The sequence below is a fragment of the Fistularia commersonii genome, chromosome 34 (genome assembly GCF_037954325.1).
Source record: "Fistularia commersonii isolate RoL2024-O1a breed Wild chromosome 34, RoL_Fcom_v1.0, whole genome shotgun sequence".
Lineage (NCBI taxonomy): Eukaryota > Metazoa > Chordata > Actinopteri > Syngnathiformes > Fistulariidae > Fistularia > Fistularia commersonii.
Genome location: NC_141317.1, coordinates 4,727,453 through 4,752,024, shown reverse-complemented (window position 1 = coordinate 4,752,024; position 24,572 = coordinate 4,727,453). Strand labels below are relative to the sequence as shown.

General features: G+C 40.2%; 1 protein-coding gene across 2 annotated transcripts; it reads left to right on the top strand.

Moving 5' to 3' along the window:
* LOC147214314 (dihydropyridine-sensitive L-type skeletal muscle calcium channel subunit alpha-1-like) lies at positions 1–23,138 on the top strand. Of its 2 annotated transcripts, XM_086141986.1 has the most exons (45): positions 1–360; positions 1,600–1,705; positions 3,806–3,945; positions 4,099–4,232; positions 4,847–4,999; positions 5,102–5,307; positions 5,386–5,489; positions 5,572–5,717; positions 5,794–5,875; positions 5,954–6,114; positions 6,191–6,416; positions 6,538–6,745; positions 6,838–6,958; positions 7,072–7,186; positions 7,277–7,376; positions 7,468–7,537; positions 7,864–7,996; positions 8,104–8,233; positions 8,321–8,380; positions 8,509–8,615; positions 8,739–8,826; positions 8,911–9,018; positions 9,141–9,193; positions 9,272–9,418; positions 9,926–10,127; positions 10,221–10,379; positions 11,359–11,469; positions 11,558–11,641; positions 12,265–12,312; positions 12,834–12,860; positions 12,948–13,073; positions 13,180–13,245; positions 13,356–13,447; positions 13,538–13,697; positions 14,399–14,526; positions 14,631–14,727; positions 14,861–14,963; positions 15,043–15,144; positions 15,227–15,360; positions 16,278–16,403; positions 16,522–16,727; positions 16,817–16,881; positions 17,463–17,509; positions 17,599–17,670; positions 21,842–23,138. In XM_086141986.1, exons 1-45 carry the CDS (start codon positions 176–178, stop codon positions 22,151–22,153), a joined length of 5,550 nt encoding a protein of 1,849 aa, XP_085998112.1. In that variant the 5' UTR covers positions 1–175; the 3' UTR covers positions 22,154–23,138. The 2 variants fall into 2 exon arrangements, with proteins under 2 accessions (XP_085998112.1, XP_085998113.1); XM_086141987.1 differs by having other exon boundaries at positions 8,104–8,380; positions 21,842–22,395.
* The last annotated feature ends 1,434 nt before the right edge of the window (positions 23,139–24,572 follow it).

Sequence of the window (24,572 nt, the reverse complement as noted above, 5' to 3'; positions counted from 1 at the left end):
TTTGAGGGGGACAGAGTCAAAGGAAGAGGGGCCTGAGGGCAGAGCGCACGAACGGGGATTAGCGGGTCTGTAACCCCGGGGCCTCGACAGCAACGGGCCTCGATTCGGAATCCTATAGTGAGAGGATCCGTATTTCTCCCGGACTGAAAGCTCGTCGGAGGAGCCGTCTTCAAGGATGGCGGCCAACGCGGAGGCGGCGAAGCCCGTCATCATGAATGAAGAGGAGCTGAAGAGGAAGCAGCGGGAGAAATTGAAGAAGTTACAGGCCACCGGAGGAAACCCGAGACCAGCGAGATCACTTTTCTTCTTTACTCTAAAAAACCCTTTCCGCAAGGCCTGCATCAACATCGTGGAGTGGAAGTATCCTTTATATAATATACACACTCTCATTTAGTGATGTACACACTGCAGTGTACACGTTGCAGTGTACTAAAACATCTGGTATCTGACAAATCCTGTTGGAGATTTGCAGCATAAAATCCCAATAACAATCAGCGGCAACTAATGTCCATAGCAATGATGTGAGTACACAAGCTAAGTCTGCTAAGTCGAGCGTAAAGACTTGTATTATGTGTCAGGCAGCTGCGTGTCGAAGTCTGGAGCAGGCGGCTTGTTGACCGTTTACGACAAACCCGAGGGGGAAACCGTCTAATGAAACTTCCTCTCCTACCTTGTGAATAGCTGAAATTCTGTTTCTAATGCGGAAATTTCCTGTGTGACGCATGAAGCGCAAACACACAGCAGCCTGCTGAGTGATGTTATGGTGCCTATGGGGACTTTCCTCAATTATTATAGCCTCATTTCTATTCCTGGACGAGACATATCCGTCCAGAACAAAATTCATTTCAAGGCAACTTTTTTTTTTTTTTGTTGTACCAGCAGCCTCTAGTATAAACGTTTGAAACTGTGTATAATTTCTGGAATCAAATTTAAATGATATTTTTGCAGCACTATTATCATACAAATGAACAGACATATCCTGAACCCTTTCGGTGATATTTTCACCAGCATGCAGGTTGTAAGGAATATTCTTTACTAATATACTGCGACAGTATAATCACGTTGATATGCCGTTCCTAAACAAAAATACAGGAAAGGACAAGTATCTCGTGAATAATTTTTAATTCTAATTAATTATATGATATTAAAACGCGTATTTGAAAATATATTCTCAGATTGGTGTGTTTAAATGGTTCGGTCGTATTCTTGGGCCGTGCAGCTGTCCCGCTGCCTCAAACAGACATGATGCTGACATGGCAGGGGAATTCTCTTAGAGTGCCTCCTACGGGTGAGAATGAAGAAGCACGACAGAAGATATTGCAGGCCCGGGTCCGAGGCAACTGATACGGCACATCCATGCCTTGTTATGCGATGATGTTTCTGGTGGTGGACAGACAGTGATCGGCGCTGAGTAGCTTTTTGTTTAAGTGCAGAACCACAACAAACAACGAAATTGACAACATCTCTCATAAATGTAGCCGTGCTTTTTGTTATTGTGATTGTCCTTGTTGATATAGTGAAAGTAGCACTGGTTGCAAATGCAGAGATTTCAACTAGTTGTCTTTGCGCTCTTGTGATCCTGAACATCCCCCTGACCAGAACCTTTGAGATCATCATCTTGCTGACCATCTTTGCAAACTGCGTCGCTCTGGCCGTGTTTCTGCCCATGCCGGAAGAAGACAGCAATAACACCAATTCAAGCCTGGTGAGTTAAAAGGGAAAGCATGCATGTGGATTATTCAATTTGAAATGCTTTGAAATATTGGAGCGTCTGGGTCTGCCGGCCACTAGATGACAGCGTGCGGCCGTGTGAAGATGCTTACTTTGAGCCAGCGCAACTGTAGAATGTCACATATAAATGTTTTAGTCGGACTCCGCCAGTGGCCTTTCAACAAGTCAGCGCTTTACTCGGAGTCACGTCTCCGTCTGCGGAGAAATGTGCTGTGAGTATTTCTGTGGCGAGGAAGACGGCCGCGGTACCAAACCATGGAATTTGACCACGTGTGATGTTCATTTCTATCGTTGATGAATGACATTCTCAGAATGATTTTAAAAAAAAGCATCCTGTGTTTATCCCAGCTGATAGCAAATATAACTGACCAAATTTAAGGTTCCTTAATCTGATTATCTTTTATTAAAAGTCCTTTTTCTTCCTGATTTTTGCAAAAAAAGTGTCACCAACTCGCTCGGTAAACGCTGTTGTCCCTCGGTGATGCTGATATGTATCCAGGTATTGAATTTCAGCCCCACAGTTGTGTGTCGACACACCTTCGGATAGTGTATTATGGTCCGGTGAGTAAAGCGTGCGAGAGCGGGAAACTGTCGATGTAGGGCTGTTTTGATCAAAAGATAAATTTGCTCTGAGTCGGTGTGCACATCTGCTTGGAGTTCAAATATTTGATGTTGACTCTGTTTTGGTATTGACGAGGCTTAGAATAATAGACTTTGGAAAAGATGGGATCGGCCTTACATGCAGCAGAAATGTCAAACATCGCTCCCGCACCTGGCCATCTCTCACCGCCTATGATGATCTATTAAACCCCGGCTGATTTTTCCATCATATCTGGACCTGGGATTCTGCCCACTTTGCCTTTTCCAAAGCCTTCATACTTCTGAGTGTGTCATTCCTCAGGGGTGAGCGATGTAAGAGGAGCCTCAGCCCTCCTGGAGCTGTTAGCGGGTCAGCGCAGACAGCGGGCCCCGAACCCAAGCCGTCCGCTGAAATCTGGGTTCTCGGTTTGTCGCGCTTTCGTTGCGTCTTTGGACGGTTCTTTGTGGAGGGCCTTGAAAATGACCATGTAACTATGAAAAAACCCTTGACTCTGAATTATTTAGATTTAGATAAAACTGAATTAAAATAACCCACCAATCAAACTCTGGGTTAACACAGTTATGGCGACGCCAAGAATAGCTACTTCTCAAAAAAAAAGTCCATTATGAGGAGAAGCATTTAACCTGCCTTATGACCAAAACCTGGAGAAAAACCAAGGATTGTTGTCTCCTGGAAACATTGACGCTGAATCTTTGCTTCTTATATGGAGCTCTTCACTGACTCAATTTTTTTTGTCTTTTTTTTCAATAGGTCATGCATTGCCGTCCTCTATTTACGACATTAACGTGTCCATGATTATCAGCCGGGGTTTTAAATCTGTTTTCCTTATTTTTTGCATATTCATATCATGCAACTGTTTATCATCTGTGATTAGCTTCTGTGAATAACAAATGTTAGCAATCATTAAGAATTCAATGGATTTTTTTTAACATCCTTTAGCCTTGTTATTTATCGCTAAGCATCTGTTAACAATTTGTTAAGAATTGATGATCCCCCGTCAGCACCTGTGAGCCCAACGTTAGCATCTGTCGTTCACGTATCGATCTATGGAAACTGTGTGTTTGCCAACAGCGGTAGAATTGAGGATCCTGCGGCGGGATTGTCCCTCTCCTCGCGTGTCGTGACAACAAAACAACATGTTCACAGCGTTCTATTGACATGTTCCCGTCCGCGCTCCTTTGGTGTCCTGAATTGATCCAAAACGGGATCACCTTTGAGGAAACACATGCTTGATACTGTGTGTGCGTGTGCACAAAACCGTCACATTTTACAGTATTTCATAAATTCACTTGGAGTGTGTCGCATTTATCTTTGTTGAGCCTTCTGCGGTCATGTAATTTATATCAATTTAAGCACCAATGAGCTGTGTGTGATGTGTTTAGGTGCGTATAAACATTCCCATTACCGTTCGCCATTGTCCATTATGGCTTTTATAAAGATGTAATTCCCGTGCTCGGTTTTATCTCCCTGCAGGAGAGCCTGGAGTATATCTTCCTGATTATCTTCACGTTGGAGTGCTTTCTGAAAATTATAGCGTACGGTTTTGTATTCCACGAAGGCGCTTATTTACGCAACTGCTGGAACATACTGGACTTTGTCATCGTCTTCATGGGGTAAGATGAGCTGCGGGCGGACATGCAAGCGGACTGGCTTCCATAAATGCATTTTATCAGTTAAAAGTCTTGTTTGTTTGTTTTTTTTGTCCAGAAGACCAACTGAATATATTAATGCACGTGGTAACATGGCTGCTTGGTACTTTTCTACAGTCTCTTCACCTTTGCCTTGGATACCATCAATAAAATAGCGGGCGTGCCGATGGAGAAGGGCGGGGGGTTTGACATGAAGGCGCTGAGAGCCTTCAGAGTGTTGCGACCCTTACGCCTCGTTTCCGGAGTCCCCAGTAAGAACACTTTCAAAAATAAATGCCGCCACAATCATAAAGATAAATCTTAAGAGTGTGTGACAATGACTGATTAAAATGAAATGCAAATCTAATGATTTTTGATGTAATGGAAAATTGCACTTGCAATGATCGCTTTCCTGCAAAAATTACTTTGCAGTTATGATGATGTTACCACTGAGAGGAGAAAAGGAAAATATATATTACATTCATTACATTACATTACATTACATTGCATTTGGCAGACGCTTTTATCCAAAGCGACTTACAATAGAGGACATAGGGACTGCAAATACACTTGCAAATACACGATGCACAGGAAATATACAGAACAATAAGCTTGGGTTTGTGAGGGTTTTTTTTTTGTTTTTTGTTTTTTTATGGACAGAGACACACAAACGTACACACAAACACACACACACACACACACTGCACATATTATATATGTATTGATAGTTACAGATCACATTGATGCAACAGGATCTTTTTTCTGATTTGCCCAATGGATCGATACAAATCACTTGTTATGCCTCAAATAACAAAAACGAAAAATAACCCGCCAGAAACTTTATGAAGGCTTGATGTTTTTTTTTTGTTTTATTATTCACATTTAGGCCTGCAAGTGGTCATGAACTCCATCCTCAAAGCCATGCTGCCTCTGCTGCACATCGCCCTGCTCGTCTTTCTGCTGGTCACCATTTATGCCATCATGGGATTGGAGCTCTTCAAATGTAAAATGCACAAGACCTGCTATTACACGGGCACAAGTAAGCACGGAAGGGCTCGTTCAATTTTACGCGTATGGTTATGCAGCCACGGTTCAATGTGTTTTTAGTTGTACAAATGCTATTTATCTCTTTTGCCCACAGACATCTATTCTACAGCAGAGGCCGAGCTTCCCGCCCCCTGCGCCCAAGCAGGTAACGGACGTCGCTGCATGATCAACGGCTCCGAGTGCCGGCCAGGGTGGGAAGGCCCCAACAATGGCATCACACACTTTGATAACATCGGGTTCGCCATGTTGACCGTCTACCAGTGTATTACGATGGAGGGATGGACCAAAGTGCTGTACTGGGTTGGTAACGGCAAAGTTGTTTGTTTTTAAATTGGAGATGCTCTTTGCGTCCCGTGTGTGATCCCGTGTTTCTTCCAGATAAACGATGCCATGGGAAACGAATGGCCTTGGCTTTATTTTGTCCCCCTCATTCTGCTGGGGTCTTTCTTTGTGCTCAACCTGGTTCTGGGCGTCCTTAGCGGGTACGGTCGCTTTGCAGATACCTAACTCGGTGCCGGTGCTGGCAGCGATACTCTTGAGTGAAAAAATAATCTCTCCGCTCAGAGAGTTTACCAAGGAGCGAGAGAAGGCGAGGTCTCGAGGAGAGTTCCAAAAATTACGAGAGCGTCAGCAGCTGGATGAGGACCTTCATGGCTACATGGAGTGGATTACTCACGCCGAAGTCCTGGATGCTGACCGAGAGGGCAAAGGTCAGCATCGCACAGCCCCTTAACACCTTTTCTGTTTAGACACGCTGGGAAATAACAGCTTTTCTTCTGTCTTCAGGCCTCTTGCCTTTGACCAGTGGAGATTCTGACAAAGACAGCCTGTACGACCTGGAAGGAAAGAGTCAAATCATCTACTACTAGTGAGTCGGCGGTTCGTAAATGAGAGAAACAATCGGCGGTGGCTTGGCTTTGTAACGCCGGATCGTTTCCGTTTCAAGTCGGCTGGCTCGTCGATGGAACCGGTTCTTCAGGATGAAATGCCTGGTCTATGTCAAAACCAAGGCTTTTTATTGGCTGGTGATGTTCCTCGTCTTTCTCAACACGCTGACCATTGCAACGGAGTACCACCACCAGCCGGAGTCCCTCACGTCCTTCCAAGGTGGGCCGTCGCGGTTGTCACGAACGTCCGCGTGAATGTTTTTCCCTCCATTTCCCGTCTTCTTTTATCCCCGCAGATCTGGCCAGCCGCGTCCTGCTGGTGCTGTTTGTCATTGAGATGTTTGTGAAGATGTACGCCCTGGGCCCCAGGGCGTATTTCATGTCGCTCTTTAACCGTTTCGACTTCTTCGTGGTGTTGTGCGGCATCCTGGAGATGATCATGATGTCTGCCGGAGCTGTAACCCCTCTGGGTTTCTCAGTGCTCAGGTGTATTCGGCTTCTGAGGATCCTTAAAGTCACAAAGCAAGTATTCGCGCCGCAAAGGACAATTTATTGTTAAAATGCATTGTCACGAAAGGCTAATCATTAATATTTCTGAGCTGTTTTTGCTATGTTAAACATCTCCTCCTCCCTTTCTTTTCAGGTACTGGACGTCCCTCAGCAATCTTGTTGCCTCTCTCCTCAACTCCGTCCGTTCCATCGCCTCCCTCCTCCTCCTGCTTTTCCTTTTCATCGTCATCTTCTCACTCCTGGGGATGCAGGTGTTCGGAGGCAAGTTCAACTTTCCCGACAACAGGCCTCGGCGCAGTAACTTCGACAACTTCCCCCAAGCCCTTATCAGTGTTTTCCAGGTGAGACGATAACACGGCGGGCAATCCGCCGACGAAACTCTGAAAATCTTGGGAAATATTTAACGCACGACGACCCCTCGCTTATCCCTCAGATCCTGACAGGGGAGGACTGGACGTCTATCATGTACAATGGCATCATGGCCTATGGGGGACCTGTCATCCCTGGCATTTTAGTGGCTATCTATTTTATCATTCTCTATGTCTGCGGAAACTGTATCCTTTGCACAAGTGTGCATTTTCCTATAGGGAAAATTTACCGCTACACAGTAAAATATTGAAAGTAAGAAGGTAACGTTGGTTCTTTTTCCTGAGCTCGGTGCGAACAGACATCCTTCTCAATGTCTTCTTGGCCATCGCGGTCGATAATCTGGCAGAGGCCGAGAGTCTGACCTCGGCTCAGAAGGAAAAGGCCGAGGAGAAGATGAGGAGGAAGTTACTGAGGTGAACGACAGTTCCTGTACAACAATCTGGTTTTAATGGTCGTAATTGAACTCTTTTTAAATTTTTTTTTATTTTTCTTCCGCAATCAAGGTCAAAAATGCCAGACAAAACTGACGAGGAGAGAGAAAGGATAGCAAAGAAACTGGCGGAGCAGAGGGCCAAGATCGAAGGGATGCCAACCACCGCAAAGGCTAGCTTCGATTCTGGTTTCTTATAGAAAAAAAAAAAACGAAAATTCATCAATATATATATCATTCATGGTTATGTTCTTTTTTTCTCAGCTAAAAGTTGATGAGTTTGAGTCCAATGTCAACGAAGTAAAAGATCCTTTTCCGCCAGCTGACTTCCCAGGTAATGTAAACTCTACATGAATGAAAACATCTTTTCGCCAAAACTTGGGAAAATGCGTCACCCAACAGAAAGTGAAAATGACACATCGCTATCAAGTCAGCTCAGGGAGTCTAAAAATACATTTGTGTTACTATCCTTGTGCTGTAACATAACCGGCACAGCAGTGCTGGTGTACAGCCAGTGTAACCGATTCCAAGTCCTGAGGTCAGTCACCTCTCTCTGCTGAAACCGCATCGGACAGAAACGGTGCGGGAATACAAGAAAAGTTAGCTTGATAGCTAGGTTTTAATTCCGTGCAATATCGACCTTTTTCGTCCACTTGGTAGGTGACGATGAGGAGGAAGAGCCCGAAATCCCCATCAGCCCTCGGCCACGACCCATGGCCGACCTGCAGCTGAAGGAGGAGGCTGTTCCGTTGCCTGAAGCCAGCTCCTTCTTCATCTTCGGCCCTCAGAACAAGTAGGCGTCGCCGGACAGAAAAACAAGACCGGTTCATCTCCTGATGTGTACGTCTGCATCTTTGAATTAGTGTGCGCTTCAAATACGATCTATCCAACGGTATCCAGGTTCCGTAAATTGTGCTACAAGATCATCAACGCCTCGTCCTTCACCAATTTAATCCTGCTGTTCATCCTACTGTCCTCCATCTCGCTGGCAGCTGAGGACCCCATCGATCCGAAGTCGTACAGAAACCAGGTGACGACCTGTTCCTTCAGACCAGGTTCTGACTTTCACAGCACGAACCAAAAAACAATCCTGAAATCCGCATTTTTTTGTCCACAGATCCTGGCGTATGCCGACATTGTCTTCACCACGGTGTTCACTATTGAGATTGTCCTCAAGGTAAATTCAAGTCGTGTTAAATATTTGATTTGGGTAGTTAAAAACAAAGCATTAAAACGTAACTGTGACTTCGGTACAAGTCCTTTTTAACAACCTTGTTCTTTATTCTGCGTGCATGTGACTGACAGATGACTGTCTATGGAGCGTTCATGCACGAGGGCTCTTTCTGTCGCAACTCCTTCAATATATTGGATCTGATCGTCGTTGGGGTTTCTCTGCTCTCCATGGGAATGGAGTGAGTTTACATTTTGGCCTCGTCGTGTCGGATCGGAAATATCCTGATCGCGTTTGTCTGCATCCCTTAATGACATTTCAGATATCATATTAAGCTTTGGAATTTTGTTTTTTTTTTCTACAGATCCAGCGCCATCTCGGTGGTGAAGATTCTCAGGGTCCTGAGGGTGCTCAGGCCCCTCAGGGCCATCAATCGAGCCAAAGGCTTGAAGGTTCGAATCCACCGTCACGGAAATGTCACCGCCTCGACAAATGTGCTCATCCAGTGATGTTATTATGTCTGATTTCATACACAGCATGTGGTCCAGTGTGTGTTTGTTGCCATCAAAACCATCGGCAACATCGTCCTGGTCACCATGCTGCTGAATTTCATGTTCGCCTGTATCGGGGTACAGCTCTTCAGGGTACGAGAAGGACATCCCATTGGACATAGTAGCTTAAAAGCTGATAGATGCAGGTTAACGTACTCTTTGTATGAACAAGCTTGTGTTGAGATGCCTGAAAAGTGCCTATCTTTCCGTTGCAGGGGAAATTCTACGGTTGCACAGATGTTTCCAAAATGACAGAGGAGGAGTGCCAGTAAGACGTTATAGACTATTCCAAAATCAAAATCACATACTCTCTGATAATGATGATGCGTTGTGTTTCTGTCCTCAGGGGTTACTTCCTGAAACCCATGGAGAATTCTCTCCAGGACACAGTGCTGGCCAAGAGAGAGTGGCTCAACAGTGACTTCAACTTTGACAACGTTCTCTTCGGCATGTTGGCTCTCTTCACTGTTTCCACATTTGAGGGCTGGCCAAAGTAAGGAAAAAAAAAAATTACACTTTTTATCTTCTGCAGTATGGTTTCATGCCTAGAAGGAGTACTACAGGTGCTGTATTTGCTTTAAGAATCGTGGTTGAAAAGTACAGAGAGGGTCAGAGGGAGCTTCATTGTGCCTTTGTAGACCTAGAAAAAGCATACAAGAGGATGCAGAGAGAGGAACTATGCTACTGGATGAGGAAGTCCGGAGTGGCAGAGAAGTATGTTAGGCTGGTGCAAGACATGTATGCTAGCTGTGAGACAGTGGTGAGGTGTGCTGTACAGAGAAGGTTGGGATGGCGGTGGGACTGCGTTCGCTGTGGTGCCCCCTGAAAAGATCAGCCAAAAGGAAAGGAAGATTATCTGTTGAATAATGAGACAAAAATTTAGTTGTGCCTGTTTTTGGCTCAAAGTAAGTCGGCTAGATCGAGAAAGAGCTTCTGCATGCCTCTATTCTTTGCAACATACTCCCCTTACCCTCACTGTACCCCACATATTTGCCCTCAGCCTCTTATACAGGGCCATCGATTCGGACAAAGAAGACATGGGACCCGTTTTCAACAATCGAGTGGATGTTTCGATCTTCTTCATCGTTTACATCATCCTCATTGCCTTCTTTATGATGAACATCTTCGTGGGCTTCGTCATTGTCACTTTCCAAGAACAGGGCGAGCAGGAGTACAAGGACTGTGAGCTGGACAAGAACCAGGTACCTTGAGACCTCCATATATGAAATGATAGGGTCTGAGAACATCTAGGAAAAACATCTAACCGCATCTTTCTCTGTGCCTCGTCCCCTCAGCGTCAGTGTGTGCAGTACGCCCTAAAAGCCCGTCCTCTAAGGTGCTACATCCCAAAAAACCCCTACCAGTACAGGGTCTGGTACATAGTCACCTCCTGCTACTTTGAGTACCTCATGTTCTTCCTCATTATGCTCAACACCTTGTGTCTGGGGATGCAGGTATGTACATTTCGCTCCACGGTGTTACACGAAAATGTCATATTGTTCGTGGAGAACCTTTATTGTCTGGTATTTTTAGAGATATTAACATGAGAAGCTTTATCAGATAGCTAAGACATATATTTGTTTTGCAATGTATTGCTGCAGTACACCCTGAAGTTAATAATTGACGACATGATAACTCTGTATTTCATTAGCTGAGCATCAGTGTAAGATAATTCAAGCTTTCGCTTCAATTTTGTTTATTTCATCAAAAATATTTGATGTTATGAAGCAACACACTATAAGTGGACTATTCGTGGAGTTAAATGCCAGTTTACTCATCTGTGCATTTTAAAAGTTAAGCAAAGCGCCTGAAGTGCTGACTAAAAATCAATTATTCAGTCACGATTTAACACCGGCGTATTTTGATTTCATATCGGATAAACAGATAAAATAACAGACTGATTTTAAAACAATTAAGTTATGTTTTGACGATAAGATAAGATTGACTTAACTGATCCCGCAACAAGGCAATTCAAAGTGTGCAAATAGAAATAATATAAAGTATATGTAAATAAAGGATATAGATACAAATAAACAAATACTATGTACAATATAAACCATCAAATACAAAAATATAAAAAGAATTGCCATGTGCAGGGAAAGGTAATAAAAATAATAGGTGTACAGGAGGAGGTGTAGGTAGTAAAAATTAAATGAAAATAGGCAAGGTGTCCTGGTGAATATGAATAAATATAATATAAATACAAATGTAAATATTGCATGAACGGGAGTGGTAAGTAGAGATGGAGAGAATGGGGTCGTGCAAAGAAATATTTTGGTGATGTCTGGAAGCATTACCAACACAGTGCTACATTCAAATACGGCAGACGCAGATTTCTCATAATGTCAGATGTAACGTATATTTCCCGGGACAAATCCAGAAAAATGGTTAAAACGCGTTGCAGACAATATTTTTTTTCCTCCCGCGGCGCAGCACTGCAACCAGTCGGACCACGTGACCAAACTCTCAGACACCCTGAACTTAATCTTCACGGTGCTCTTCACCGTGGAGATGATACTCAAGCTCATGGCCTTCAAAGCGAGGGTAAAACCCGCGCCGCCTCACATCCGACCGTTACAAACTCCTCCCGGCTTCCCCGCTGTTTGGTTTGACGCCCCGTCTGCCTCCCCAGGGCTACTTCGGAGACCCCTGGAACGTCTTTGACTTCATCATAGTCATCGGTAGCGTTGTGGACGTCATCTTGAGCGAAGTGGATGTGAGTATGAGGCCGTCACGCTTTGATTTGAAAGCACAAAACGAGTCCTGTCGTCATTTCAGGTGTTTCTCTGAGGGTCCACTTCCAGTGTTGTGGTTTGATTTCTATGAATAAACATATATATATATATGTATAAAAATATTCAATGCTCCAATCCAGAACTTATAATTGCGGCCGGGCATATATACAACACTAATGGTCAGTGATGTCCCAACGCCGACCTTTCCTTCCTGCAACCTGCCCCAGGATCCACTGCAGCCAATGAGGAGTTTGTATTTGAGTCACCAAAGCAACTTCCCCAATGCTGAGATACTTTCTACAGAATCTGAAGTCCTCTGGTGCCTGTTTGTTGTTGAAGCACTTTAAAAAAGAGCACAATATCGGTTGATGGATTTCATGTTTTTTTTTTTTTTTAATATGGTAATGCCACACAGTTTTTATTTTCCCTGCACTTTTTATCCTTTTTGCTGTTCTCTCTCCATCGTGTCTTCCACACAAGCACTTTTCTCCACCCCGAACCTTACATCCTGTTTCCTGTCTCTCCTGACTTTTTTTTTTTTTTAAATCATCTCAGTCCTTCCGTCTTCCATGCATCTCACTCCTCATCTGTCTATCCTTCGCAGACTGCCCTGGCCTCCAGTGGAGGACTGTACTGTCTCCATGGCTGTGCTGTAAATATCTGATCACCACTGCATGGCATTGCACAGCTGCATGAGCATGCCGAGTCACAGTGATCACCTGACCGTCGTCTCTACTAAACTGGACTTAACCTGGCGTAGCTCAAATAATTCATTTGAAAGAAGAAAATGGAAGATACAACCCCCGGGGGTCTTTGCTTTGTTTTGTCCCGGTATGGCTCGAATAGTTCTAGAAATTTGTATACGGCTGGATACGCAACAATTTGCATTAATATGATTAGACTGACTTGAGCTGGTACTATTTTGACATTAAAAAAAAAAAAAAGCATTTTGCATGAGTTATAAACCGCTTCTAGTTGTGAGAAACTAAGAACCGAAAGTTGGGAGCTTTGTAACTCATAGAGATTCAGAAATATATATTCTAATATTAACCTCCTACTCTGGGATTGCCAAGCATACCGTAATTATCGGTCTCCATGTGACGGTAATATAACCCTCTTGTAATCTACAACTCTGTAACTTCACTCCATCATTTCTTCTTCTACGCTGCGCAGGAGACAAATCCCATGCAAGCCATCGCGGTAAGCCCAAGTTCAGTTGTCAATGTATAAGATAATTCATTTACCTAAATGCCATTTATTCCAGTTTTTTCTCTTTTTTCCCTTCAGGCGGATGAAAATGCTTCGGTTTCCATCACGTTCTTCAGACTCTTCCGTGTCATGCGTCTGGTCAAGCTGCTGAACCGTTCCGAGGGCATCCGTAACCTACTGTGGACCTTCATCAAGTCTTTCCAGGTTCGTCACGATCTTTGTCTTCATTTTCATTTGAGCGACGTCGCCGCCCCGGTGGCAACTTCTCAACCGATTGTGCTGTTTTTCGTTTGTTTTTTCGCGTCCTCAGGCGCTCCCGCATGTAGCTCTGCTCATTGTGATGCTCTTCTTCATCTACGCTGTCATTGGGATGCAGGTACACTCTTAACAGTTGCTTCCTGAAGGAAGGTTTTTCCATAAACATCCGAGGTTCTGCCGAGGTACTAATTGCATTGATTTTTGACTCGGCCTGTTAAAATCACTCAGATATTCGGGAAGATCGCGCTGGTGGACGGCACCCAAATCAACCGCAACAATAACTTCCAGACATTCCCCCAGGCGGTTCTGATGTTATTCCGGTGAGTGTCAGAGACGGAATAAGGCGAGATGTCGGAAAAGTTTACAGATTTCACCGCTGAGGTGTTAAAGAAAAACCTCACTCGGTCTAGATGTGCCACCGGAGAGGCTTGGGAGGAGATCATGATGGCCTCTATGTACGGGAAAAAATGTGACCCCAAGTCCGACTTCCTGCCAGGAGAAGAATACACCTGCGGGTCCAACTTCGCCGTCTTCTACTTCCTCAGCTTCTACTGTCTCTGTGCTTTTCTGGTGAGCAGCTGCCATTTCCTCTTTAAATATGTCGCTTTTATTTAAAGTAAAGCAATTAAGAAATAATATTAATATTCATTTTTGAACACCAGTGGAAGTGCTTATACAGGACTATCTCAGAAAATTAGAATATTGTGATAAAGTTCTTTATCTTCTGAAATGCAATTACAAAAACAAAAATGTCATACATTCTTCAGAATCAACTGAAACATTGCAAGCCTTTAATTCTTTCATTATTGCTGATTATGGCTTACATATTAAGAAAACTCAAAAATCCTATCTCAAAATATCAGAATATCATGAAAAAGTGATTTTTGTTTTTTTAATTGCATTATAGAAGATAAAGAACTTTATCACAATATTCTAATTTTCTGAGACAGTCCTGTACACTGCCTAGTATACAGTACGTATAATATATTCATATTTGTTCTTTTCTTCGTTTTCCAACATGCGTAGGCCAAACAAGCTAATGCTTCAGCCTTTAGCTTTAGCCCAAAGCTGTTTTTGGATTTTTCTATGAAATGCCGTTGTCTTGTTTACTTATATTTAAATCTTGTGTGGAGTGTCGTTAATTATTCAATTATGTTGAAAAGACAGAAAATAAAAACGACAGATATTTTTTTTACTTAACTGTGAATCTTTTTTATCGTCTTGACGATTTAAGACGTGAATAAAAAGACTATTTTCCCCGCAATCTGCAGATCCTCAACCTGTTCGTGGCCGTCATCATGGACAACTTCGACTACCTAACCCGCGATTGGTCTCTCCTTGGTCCACACCATCTGGATGAGTTTAAGAAGATCTGGGCCGAATATGACCCGGAGGCCACGTACGTCCGGCACCGTGACCAAACCAGCATAAAAAAAAAAAAATCAGATTCTCGGTTTATCCGGTTTAAAGTGGATGCGTTCAAAGCAAAGATGTTTCCAACAGAGGGAGGATAAAACACCTGGATGTGGTGACGCTGCTGCGGCGCATCCAGCCTCCCTTGGGTTTTGGCAAGTTCTGTCCTCACCGGGCTGCGTGCAAGGTACATCGGATTGGGATCGAACCCACGCGTCTATTGATACATGTGACGTGAACACAAAACATGTTTGTCCAAAAGATAATTATTGCATGAAAAAATAATCCCTCATTGAACTCATTGAGCCTCCTGTCCTTAGCGCCTGGTTGGTATGAACATGCCTCTCAACAGCGACGGCACGGTCACCTTCAATGCAACTCTGTTCGCTCTGGTCAGGACGGCGCTCAAGATCAAAACAGAAGGTAGCAATCACCTTTTTTAAGCATTATTGTTTGGTAAGATTTATGTGATTCGAAGGTTTTCCTCAATCGTCCTGAACAGGAAACTTCGAGCAGGCCAACGAGGAGCTACGAGCCATCATAAAGGCGATCTGGAAACGAACCAGTATGAAACTTTTGGACCAAGTCATCCCACCAATAGGAGGCGAGTCCATATTTGAATGTCATAGAGTTTCCTCGCTCTTTATTCTGACGGTGCCTTTTAACAGATGGTTGACTTTTAACAGATGACGAAGTGACCGTTGGAAAGTTCTATGCCACCTTCCTGCTCCAGGACCATTTCCGTAAGTTCATACAGCGTCAGGAAGAATACTACGGCTACCGGCCGAGTAAGAAGAGCGCCTCCGGACCAGAGATCCAGGTAAGGAGCCCGACTGGAGGAGAGCAGGACAGAGTAAGGTAGAAACCGAAAATCACAACAATATAATATTTAATATATATATAATTTTTATTATCATCGTTATTGTTTCTGTTGATGATGATATTATTACTAATTTTATCAATATTATTGTTATTTCCTTATATATATAATAATGATAGTAATGGCATTGTTTTTTTATTGTTACTATCAAACTACCACTGCAGCTTCTACCTACTAATAATATTTATGAGTGTTAATGATTGCTAATAATCATAATAATGATAGTGACCACAAAAAGTATAATGCAAATTATTAAAATGATCAAATTAAAATAACTTCTAAAATACTACGTGATGTTTGTTACGTCATGCTTCTTACAATGCAGTATTATATTTGAATACACAATGTGTGTGTGTATATATGTATATATATGTAGGTGTATATTTAGACATACTAACATACTTACATGTGGATATGTATGTATACATATATACACCCTATATATATATTTATGCAGACACACACAAATATAGCCACACATATATATGGGTGTGCACGCACACACACACACACACACACACACACAAATATACACAAATATACACACACACACACAAATATACACACACACACGCACAAATATATATGTATGTATATGTATATATATGTATGTATGTATATATGTATGCATATATATGTGTATGTAGATATATGTGTGTATATATATAAATACAAATATATATACAGTATACACATATACATATATATACAAACATTTATATGATGCATCACTACTATATAAGTTTATATATGTATGTGTTTATATATATATACACATACATATATACATACACATATATATATTTATATGATGCATAACTAATATATAAGTTCATATTCTTGCCTTGCATATCCAGGCCGGTCTGAGGAGCATAGAGGAGGAGGCCGCTCCAGAAATGCACAGAGCCATTTCAGGAGATCTGCAGAATGAGGAGGAGATGGACAGAGCAATGGAGGAGGCAGGAGAGGAGAGCATCTTCCAGGTGAGAGATACATTGGATGCCGTGCTGTTGTTGGCCAAATATATCATTGCTCTTTTTATCGTAAAAACAATTTGTTAAAACGTTTTCCTCTCTCCCGACGTCCCGCCGGTACCTCCAGAGGAGACACGGTCTGTTTGGAAACCAGGTGGATTCATTCTCTCCAGAGACGGCCAACGCTCAATCCCCGCAGATGACCAACCAGAGACCCCTCAAGTTCTCTGAAAGCCAGCCGGATTCTCCTCCCAACTCCGCACTGATGCCCACCGCGGACTTTTTCCCATCAACCCCACCCAAAAGCAACTCCAACAACAATGCCTTTGCAGAGTGGGTGACAAATCACACTCCCGTGAGCCCGAGTCCAGATTCCATCTGCACAATAACTCTGTTTATTGTTATTTGTTTTTTTCCCCCAGATTTTCATTTGAAAGAGAAGGCAGTCCTGTGGAGTTTTACAATCCCACAGAAGATGCAGAGCCAGGTAAGGACAGGGTTCTGATAAAGAGAGGGGATTTTAATATCTGAACATACATGGATTATTTACCGATGATGATGACAATGATGATGATGATGATGATTGTTATCATTATTATTATTATTATTATTATTATTATAATTATTGTTGTTGTTGTTTTTGTTATGTGTGAAACATGATTTTCTTTGGTTTTCATCCCTAAATCAATGCCTCGGCTGGAATGTAAATCCTTATTCCAAGATATTCCAAGGCTGCAACTACCCAGTGTAGCTCATATTTGTTTTATTATATTTTTTTCATACAAACACATTAAGGAATATTGAGCATATGTGCATATTGTGGCGCAGTGGTTAGCACTTCCACTTCAGTGCAAGATGGATCCTGGTTCAATTCCGACAGGGGCCCTTTTTGTGTGGAGGTTGCGTGTACTCACCGTGTCCTCTGTAGTTTCTCCCACAGCCCCAAAAACAGGATAAAGAAAAGTGGCAGGCGTTTTATCAACTAATAATTTCACATTGTTGAGATCAATCTCAGCTACTGTGTTGTTTTTCGAAGTATTTCAATCTTATCAACTCGCTGTCATTTAGACAATCTCCACCCCTGGAACATCACAACTGGAGCAGAAATAACGCAGGTAATATTCAATGAAAGACCCTCTCGTCCGGTGTTTTCAATCTGCCATAAATCTTTAGGACAACATTGTAAAGTTTCTTTTCTCCGCAGCCCCAACGAGACTCTTACTACGGCACCAGTCGCCAGAGCTCCCAGACAGCAGCCGAACAACTGGTCCAGGAAGTAAGTGACCAATCGTCATATCTTAGGTGGAGATGCTCAAAGAGATCCTAATAAACCCAACTCCATCTCCATCATTCGGTTCATTCGTTGTGAATGAGGACAAGCACGCTGTCGTTGCAGGGTTGTGAAGTTTTACTGCGGATGCAGTTGTGATACAATTCAATACACTGGAATCACTCATATGACACAACTGATATACCTAAGGCCAATATGAGGAAACCATATACATGTGTGTATTATCTACACTGAATCTTGAATATATAGAAATGTATATGTGTGTGTGTATTCATTTATGTTTACATATATATTTTCATATGTATATGTGCATTTCCACATATATATTTATGTTTATGTATGTATATATATATATTTATTTATGTTTATGTATATATATATATATGTGTGTGTGTATGTATATATATATATATCAGAAAAAATTCTCTGGACGTTCATTGCATATTCAGTTTTGATACACTGGAATGACTCAGATAACACAAACAATTTACCTATGAGGCCAATGTAGTATACATATATGTATGTATACCCACACATTTATGTATGTATGCATGTGTGTCCATATGTGTATACAAAATTTTACATGTAAAACCATAATATATACATATATATAACGAAATGTATATACATATATGTATATACATTTCGTATTTACATAAATACATATATGTATATACATTTCGTTATATATACATATGTATGTACATATGTATACACATAAAAAATTATATATGACTTATATATATATATACATGTGTATATATGTTCATAAATACATTTATATGTAAAAAGAAATCCCAAATTTTTCTGAATGTTCATTGCATATTCAGTTTTGATACAATTCAGTACAGTGGAATAACTCATATGACACAGCCAATTTAGCTATGAGGCCAGTATAGTATACATATATGTACGAATAGACACATTTATATGCATATGTGTGTGTATGTGTATATATATATTTTTTTTTATATGTATACACATAGGAGTATGTGTATATATGTACATACATAGATATATATAAAATATTTTTTTCTGACTTTTTTCTGAACATGTGTGTGTATGTGTGTGTATATAAAATATAAAATATATACATACATATATATAAATATATACTGTGTTTGTGTCTATATTTGTATATACAAACATATTTACATATTTGAAAAAAAAAGTATATATATATACATATATATGTTTACACATATGTGTGTGTATATATGTACATACATACATATATATATATATATATATATAATTTTTTTTTTCTCAAGTTTTTCTGAACGTTCATTGCATATTCAGTTTTGATACAATTGAGTACACTGAAATAACGCATATGGCACAACAACTTTACCTAGAACTAGGCCACTTTACCAAGGCCAATATAGTATACATATGTAAATACATTTGTATAGACACATGTATTTGCATATGTGTGTGTGTATATATGTACATACAAACATATATATATATATATATATATATATATAATTTTTTTCTCAGGTTTTTCTGAACTTCATTGCATATTCAGTTTTGACAATTAAGTACTCTTGAATAACAAATATGACACAACCAATTTACCTACGAGGCAAATAAAGTATACATATCTGTATGTATAGACATGTGTATATGCATATGTGTGTGTATATATATATGAAATGTAAACATTTATATATATACACACATATATGTTTGTGTGTATGTATGTATATACAAACATATATATATTGGAAAAAATATATATATACATATATATATGTATACACAAATGTGTGTTTGTGTATATATGTACATACTTACATACATACATATATATATATATATATATAAGACTTTTTTTTCTCAATTTTTTCTGAACGTTCATTGCATATTCTGTTCTGACACAATTCGGAACAATGGAATAACTCATATCGCACAACCACTCTACCTATGAGGCCAATGTAGTGTACATATGTAGATATATATGTATAGACACATTTATTTGCATATGTGTGTGTAAATATGTATAAAATTCATATATATATATATATATATGCATGCATATATATGTATACACATATGTGTGTGTGTGTGTGTATATATGTACATATATACGTTTTTTTTTTCTCAGGTTTTTCTGAACATTCATTGCATATTCAGTTTTGATACAATTCAGTATACAGGAATAACTCAAATGACACACCCAATTTACCTATGATGCAAACATAGAAAACATATGTATGTATGTAGAGGCACATTTATATGCATGTTTGTGTATATATATTTATATAAGAAAATATACATATATATATACTTATAAAATGTGCTTGTGTGTATATATATGTACATACATACATACATACATATATATATATACATAAAATATTTTTTTCTCAATTTTTTCTGTCCGTTCATTGCATATTCACTTCTGATACAATTCAGTACACTGGAATAATTCATATGGCACAACCGCTTTACCTATGAGGCCAATATAGTATATGTATGTACATACATATGTAGAGACACCATATATATCTTTGTGTGTATATATGTATATGCATACATATATATATACACACACACACATATATATATATATATATATATATATATATATATATATGAATGCATATATGTATATCTCAAGTTTTTTCAACGTTGATTGCATATTCAGATTTGGTACAATTCAGTACACTGGAATAACTCATAACAAGACCAATTTACCTATGAGGCACATATTGTATAGATATATGTATGTATAGACACATTTATATGCATATGTGTGTGTATATATATATATATATATAAAATATAAACATATATGTAAACATATATATGTATACACATATGTGTGTATATAAGTACATACATACATACATATACACACACATATATATATATATATATATATATATATAAATTGACACATTTTATGCATATTTTTGTTTATTTTCTATATATAAAATATATACATATATATGTATACACATATGTGTATGTATATATGTATATACAGACAAATATATAAAAAAATATATATACATACACACATATATGTATACACATATGTGTTTGTGTGTATATATGTATATACAAACATATATATATAAACATATATATATTTATATACATATATATGTATACACATACGTGTGTGCGTATATATGTACATACATACATACATACATACATACATATATAATTTTTTTTCTCAAGTTTTTCTGAACGTTAATTGCATATTCAGTTATGATACAATTCAGTACACTGGAATAACTCATATGACAACCAATTTACCTATGAGGCAAATATAGTATACATATATGTACATATATGTAGACACATTTATTTTCATATGTGTGTGTATATATATAAATGAAATATATACATATATATAAATATACATACATCTATATGTATACACATATGTGTTTGTGTGAATATATGTATATACATACATATATATCTTTATTTTAAAAAATATATATATACATATATATATGTATACATATATATATATATCTCAAGTTTTTCCGAACATTCATTGCATTTTTAGTTTTGATACAATTCAGTACACTGGAATAACTCATATGTGACAACCAATTTACCTATGGGGCCAATATAGTATACATATATGTATGTATAGACACACTCATATGTGTGTGTGTGTGTGTATATATATATATAAACACATATATATATACATAAACATATATATGTATATACATATGTGTTTGTTTTTATGTATATACATACATACATACTAAATATATTTTTATCTCAAGTTCTTCTGAATGTTAATTGCATTTTCAGATTTGATACAATTCAGTACACTGGAATAACTCACGACACACCCAATTTACCTATGAGGCCAATATACAATACATATATGTGTGTATAGACACATTTATGTATGTATACATGCATGTGTATCTGTATGTATATACATACATGTGTATTGAAAAACATATATGTACATGTTTATTTATACATACATATATAAATATATATATATATATATATTTGAGAAATCTTAGGATCTCACAATCTTCAAAATTTTAGTTCCCCTATAAATTTAGCCTCAGTCCACTCTGTTTCTATTGTTTAAAAAAAGTTGAATATTTTGTCATGGTGACATGATGGTGCTGATCCACCACTCAAAAAGTATATATTTTTTTTCCAGGCTCTCACCAACAGTGGTCTGTCCTCGCTGGCCGGAGACCCCGGCTTCGTGTCAATCGCTAAGAAGGAAGTGGCCGATGCCGCGCACACAACCATAGAGGAGATGGAGACCGTGGCTCAGGGTATCTTAAAGGAACGCTCCTTCGTCAAAAAGAAACGTCCCATCCCTGTCCCTCCTCGCGCCCCTGCCGCTGCAGCTCAGGAAGACCAGCCAGATCCTGCTGTGAGAAGAAAGAAACGTCCGGTACCGGTGGCTCCCTCCGGCCCTGCTCAGCATAGCCAGGAGCTGCCTGAGGACGTCTCCGAAGTTTAAAAAGCTGTCACAGGAAACAGAATCGTCATGATTATTTTTTTTCTTAACACGTCAAGGTAGCTCCAACTAACCTACCTTTATCAAGTTTGTTGCCTCTGCGGCATTCTGTACCTACTCCCCTTGCTGAAGGGGTAAAAAGCAAGTTGGCTCAGGTTTACTATCTTGTCAAATGTGTTCGAAACCTCTTGACACCCTCTTCGGATTTACTGACATGAATAAAAACTTGAACTGATCTCAGAGCGAACAGACGGATGCACCTCTTTCTTTGTGGCCGACGCCGAGGTTGGTCAATCCACGCGAGCGAGCCGAGTGTCTTACGGAGGCCTCGCCGGTGGCAGGCAAGAGCGACATTCAGTTAAGGCAGAGAGCAGACGGCGTCTTTTTTTTTTTTGAACCGTGCTGCTGCTCGGCGTGAACACTGAAAAATAGGACTAGTTTGGAAAACCGATGGAAAACCCAGCCCGAAAAAGTTCAATTAAATGTGACTGAGGGCTGTGGTTTGATAGTAATGCAAATAAATGCATTTTTGTCTTGGTTGGTAAGGCAACGTTCTCATATCTGGACTTACCTGTATGTATTTTATTACTGATGTTGATCATGCTCTTCTGTCTTACCAGTGCCTTTGCGGTTGGTAAGAGGCAGATTTTATAGTTGTTTTTTTTCTCCATTTAAGTTGCGGTAAGAGAAGGAGCCTTTAGCATACCTGGAGTATGGTGGATTTCTCTTTGCAGCCAACGAGGCGTCAAACCTGACATTAGTCATCCTCGGGCAGGCACACAATACACAGTAGCACTTGTTTCATGTCATGTGTTTAAATGAAAACATTTGCAGCCCCTTGGTTTTGTGTATTAGCTTCTGCCTGCAGGTCTGCACACATCAAGTGCTTCACCATGTCACCTTGATTTTTCCAGAAATCGGTGCCGTCGTGGTTGATGTTACGAGGTGTTTTCACCGGTGCGGAAAAAGAAATAAAGCATCTAAAAGATTAAATTCAGCGCAAGTTTTCTTTCAACGGTCAAGAGGAATGGGGACACGTGTCGGTGATTCTGAGAATAACTAACACTGAAAGTCTGCATAATTTTTATCTGTATATTTTGTCTGTCTTATTTATATTAATTATATTACAAAAACACCTCAGCATTAGCAACACAGTAAGACTCTGATTAAAGCACTGGAATTTTTGTTCACATCAGATTCAATTAAACCTGAACAAGAATGCAATATTTCATACATAGTTTAAGTTTTATTTATGTGAGCCTTAGAAATATCATACCTGCTTTGGCTGGATCCCTTAGCTTCAGGTAGTTTGTAAACAGTTTCCATAGATGGGACTCATATAGGCCCCCCCACTTTATGGAATGGATTGTTTTTCCCCCACAGACAAGATTTGTCAAAAACGTCGGTCATCAACCACCCAAATCAGAAACCTTGGCGGTCAAATCTCTGCTGAAAGCCAGGGATGCTGCTTTCAGGGCTGGGCATGCAGCAGCAGAGTAACGCTATTTCAGTGCTCTGTATGTGTGAACGTATGGCAGTATTGACAATATAGTTGACTTTGCATTCATTGACTTCCATCCTGGTGCAGGAACTCCACACACTCGGACTAAAACCCTCCATCTGCAACTGGGTGCTGGACTTTCTGTCGAACAGACCGCAGGCTGTCAGGATCCCCGACATTTCCCCCTCCCCCGTCACCGGCTCCCCTCGGGGTTGTGTGTTGAGCCCCCTCCCGCTCCCCCAAGAACTCCAGCTGTCACATTCCGGTAGTTTAGTTTGCAAACACAGCAGTGGTAGGATGGATCACCAACAACGATGAGTCAGAATACGGGGAGGTGGAAGACCTGGAGCGCTGGTTCAGAGTAAACAACCTCTGCATCAAATGTGAGGAAAACAAAGGAGATTATTGTGCACTTCAGGAGAGGGAGTCACCAACCTCCTCTGCACATCGGTGGAGCAGCTGTGGAAGTGATCTCCAGTTACAGGACCCGAGGCGTTCATCTTAAAGATGACCTCACCAGGAGTAACAACACTTCCCACCTGCTCAGTGTCCTCTGCTTCTGCAGAGCATCTGGAGCAGGACCACCAGACTGAAGAACAGCTTGTTCCCCCATTGCGGTGAGACTGCTAAACTGTGGTGCGGCTCCACGGACTGCTCAAAGGAACAAGACTTTTTTTTTTTACGTCATGCAAATTTGGCAAAAATAAAACTTTGCACTTTCACCCGATATATATGACTTGTAGGTACAAAGCACCTTCATCAACCACGTTTATTCTGTATTGTTCATTTTTTTGTTGGATTCTTATTTCATGTTATTTTTATTATTTCATTACTTTTTATTTATTATCCAACTACTGTGCATATCTCACACATCTATTGCACTGTGGCTCTGCTAGAGGCTGTCGACCGGGGCCTCTTAAA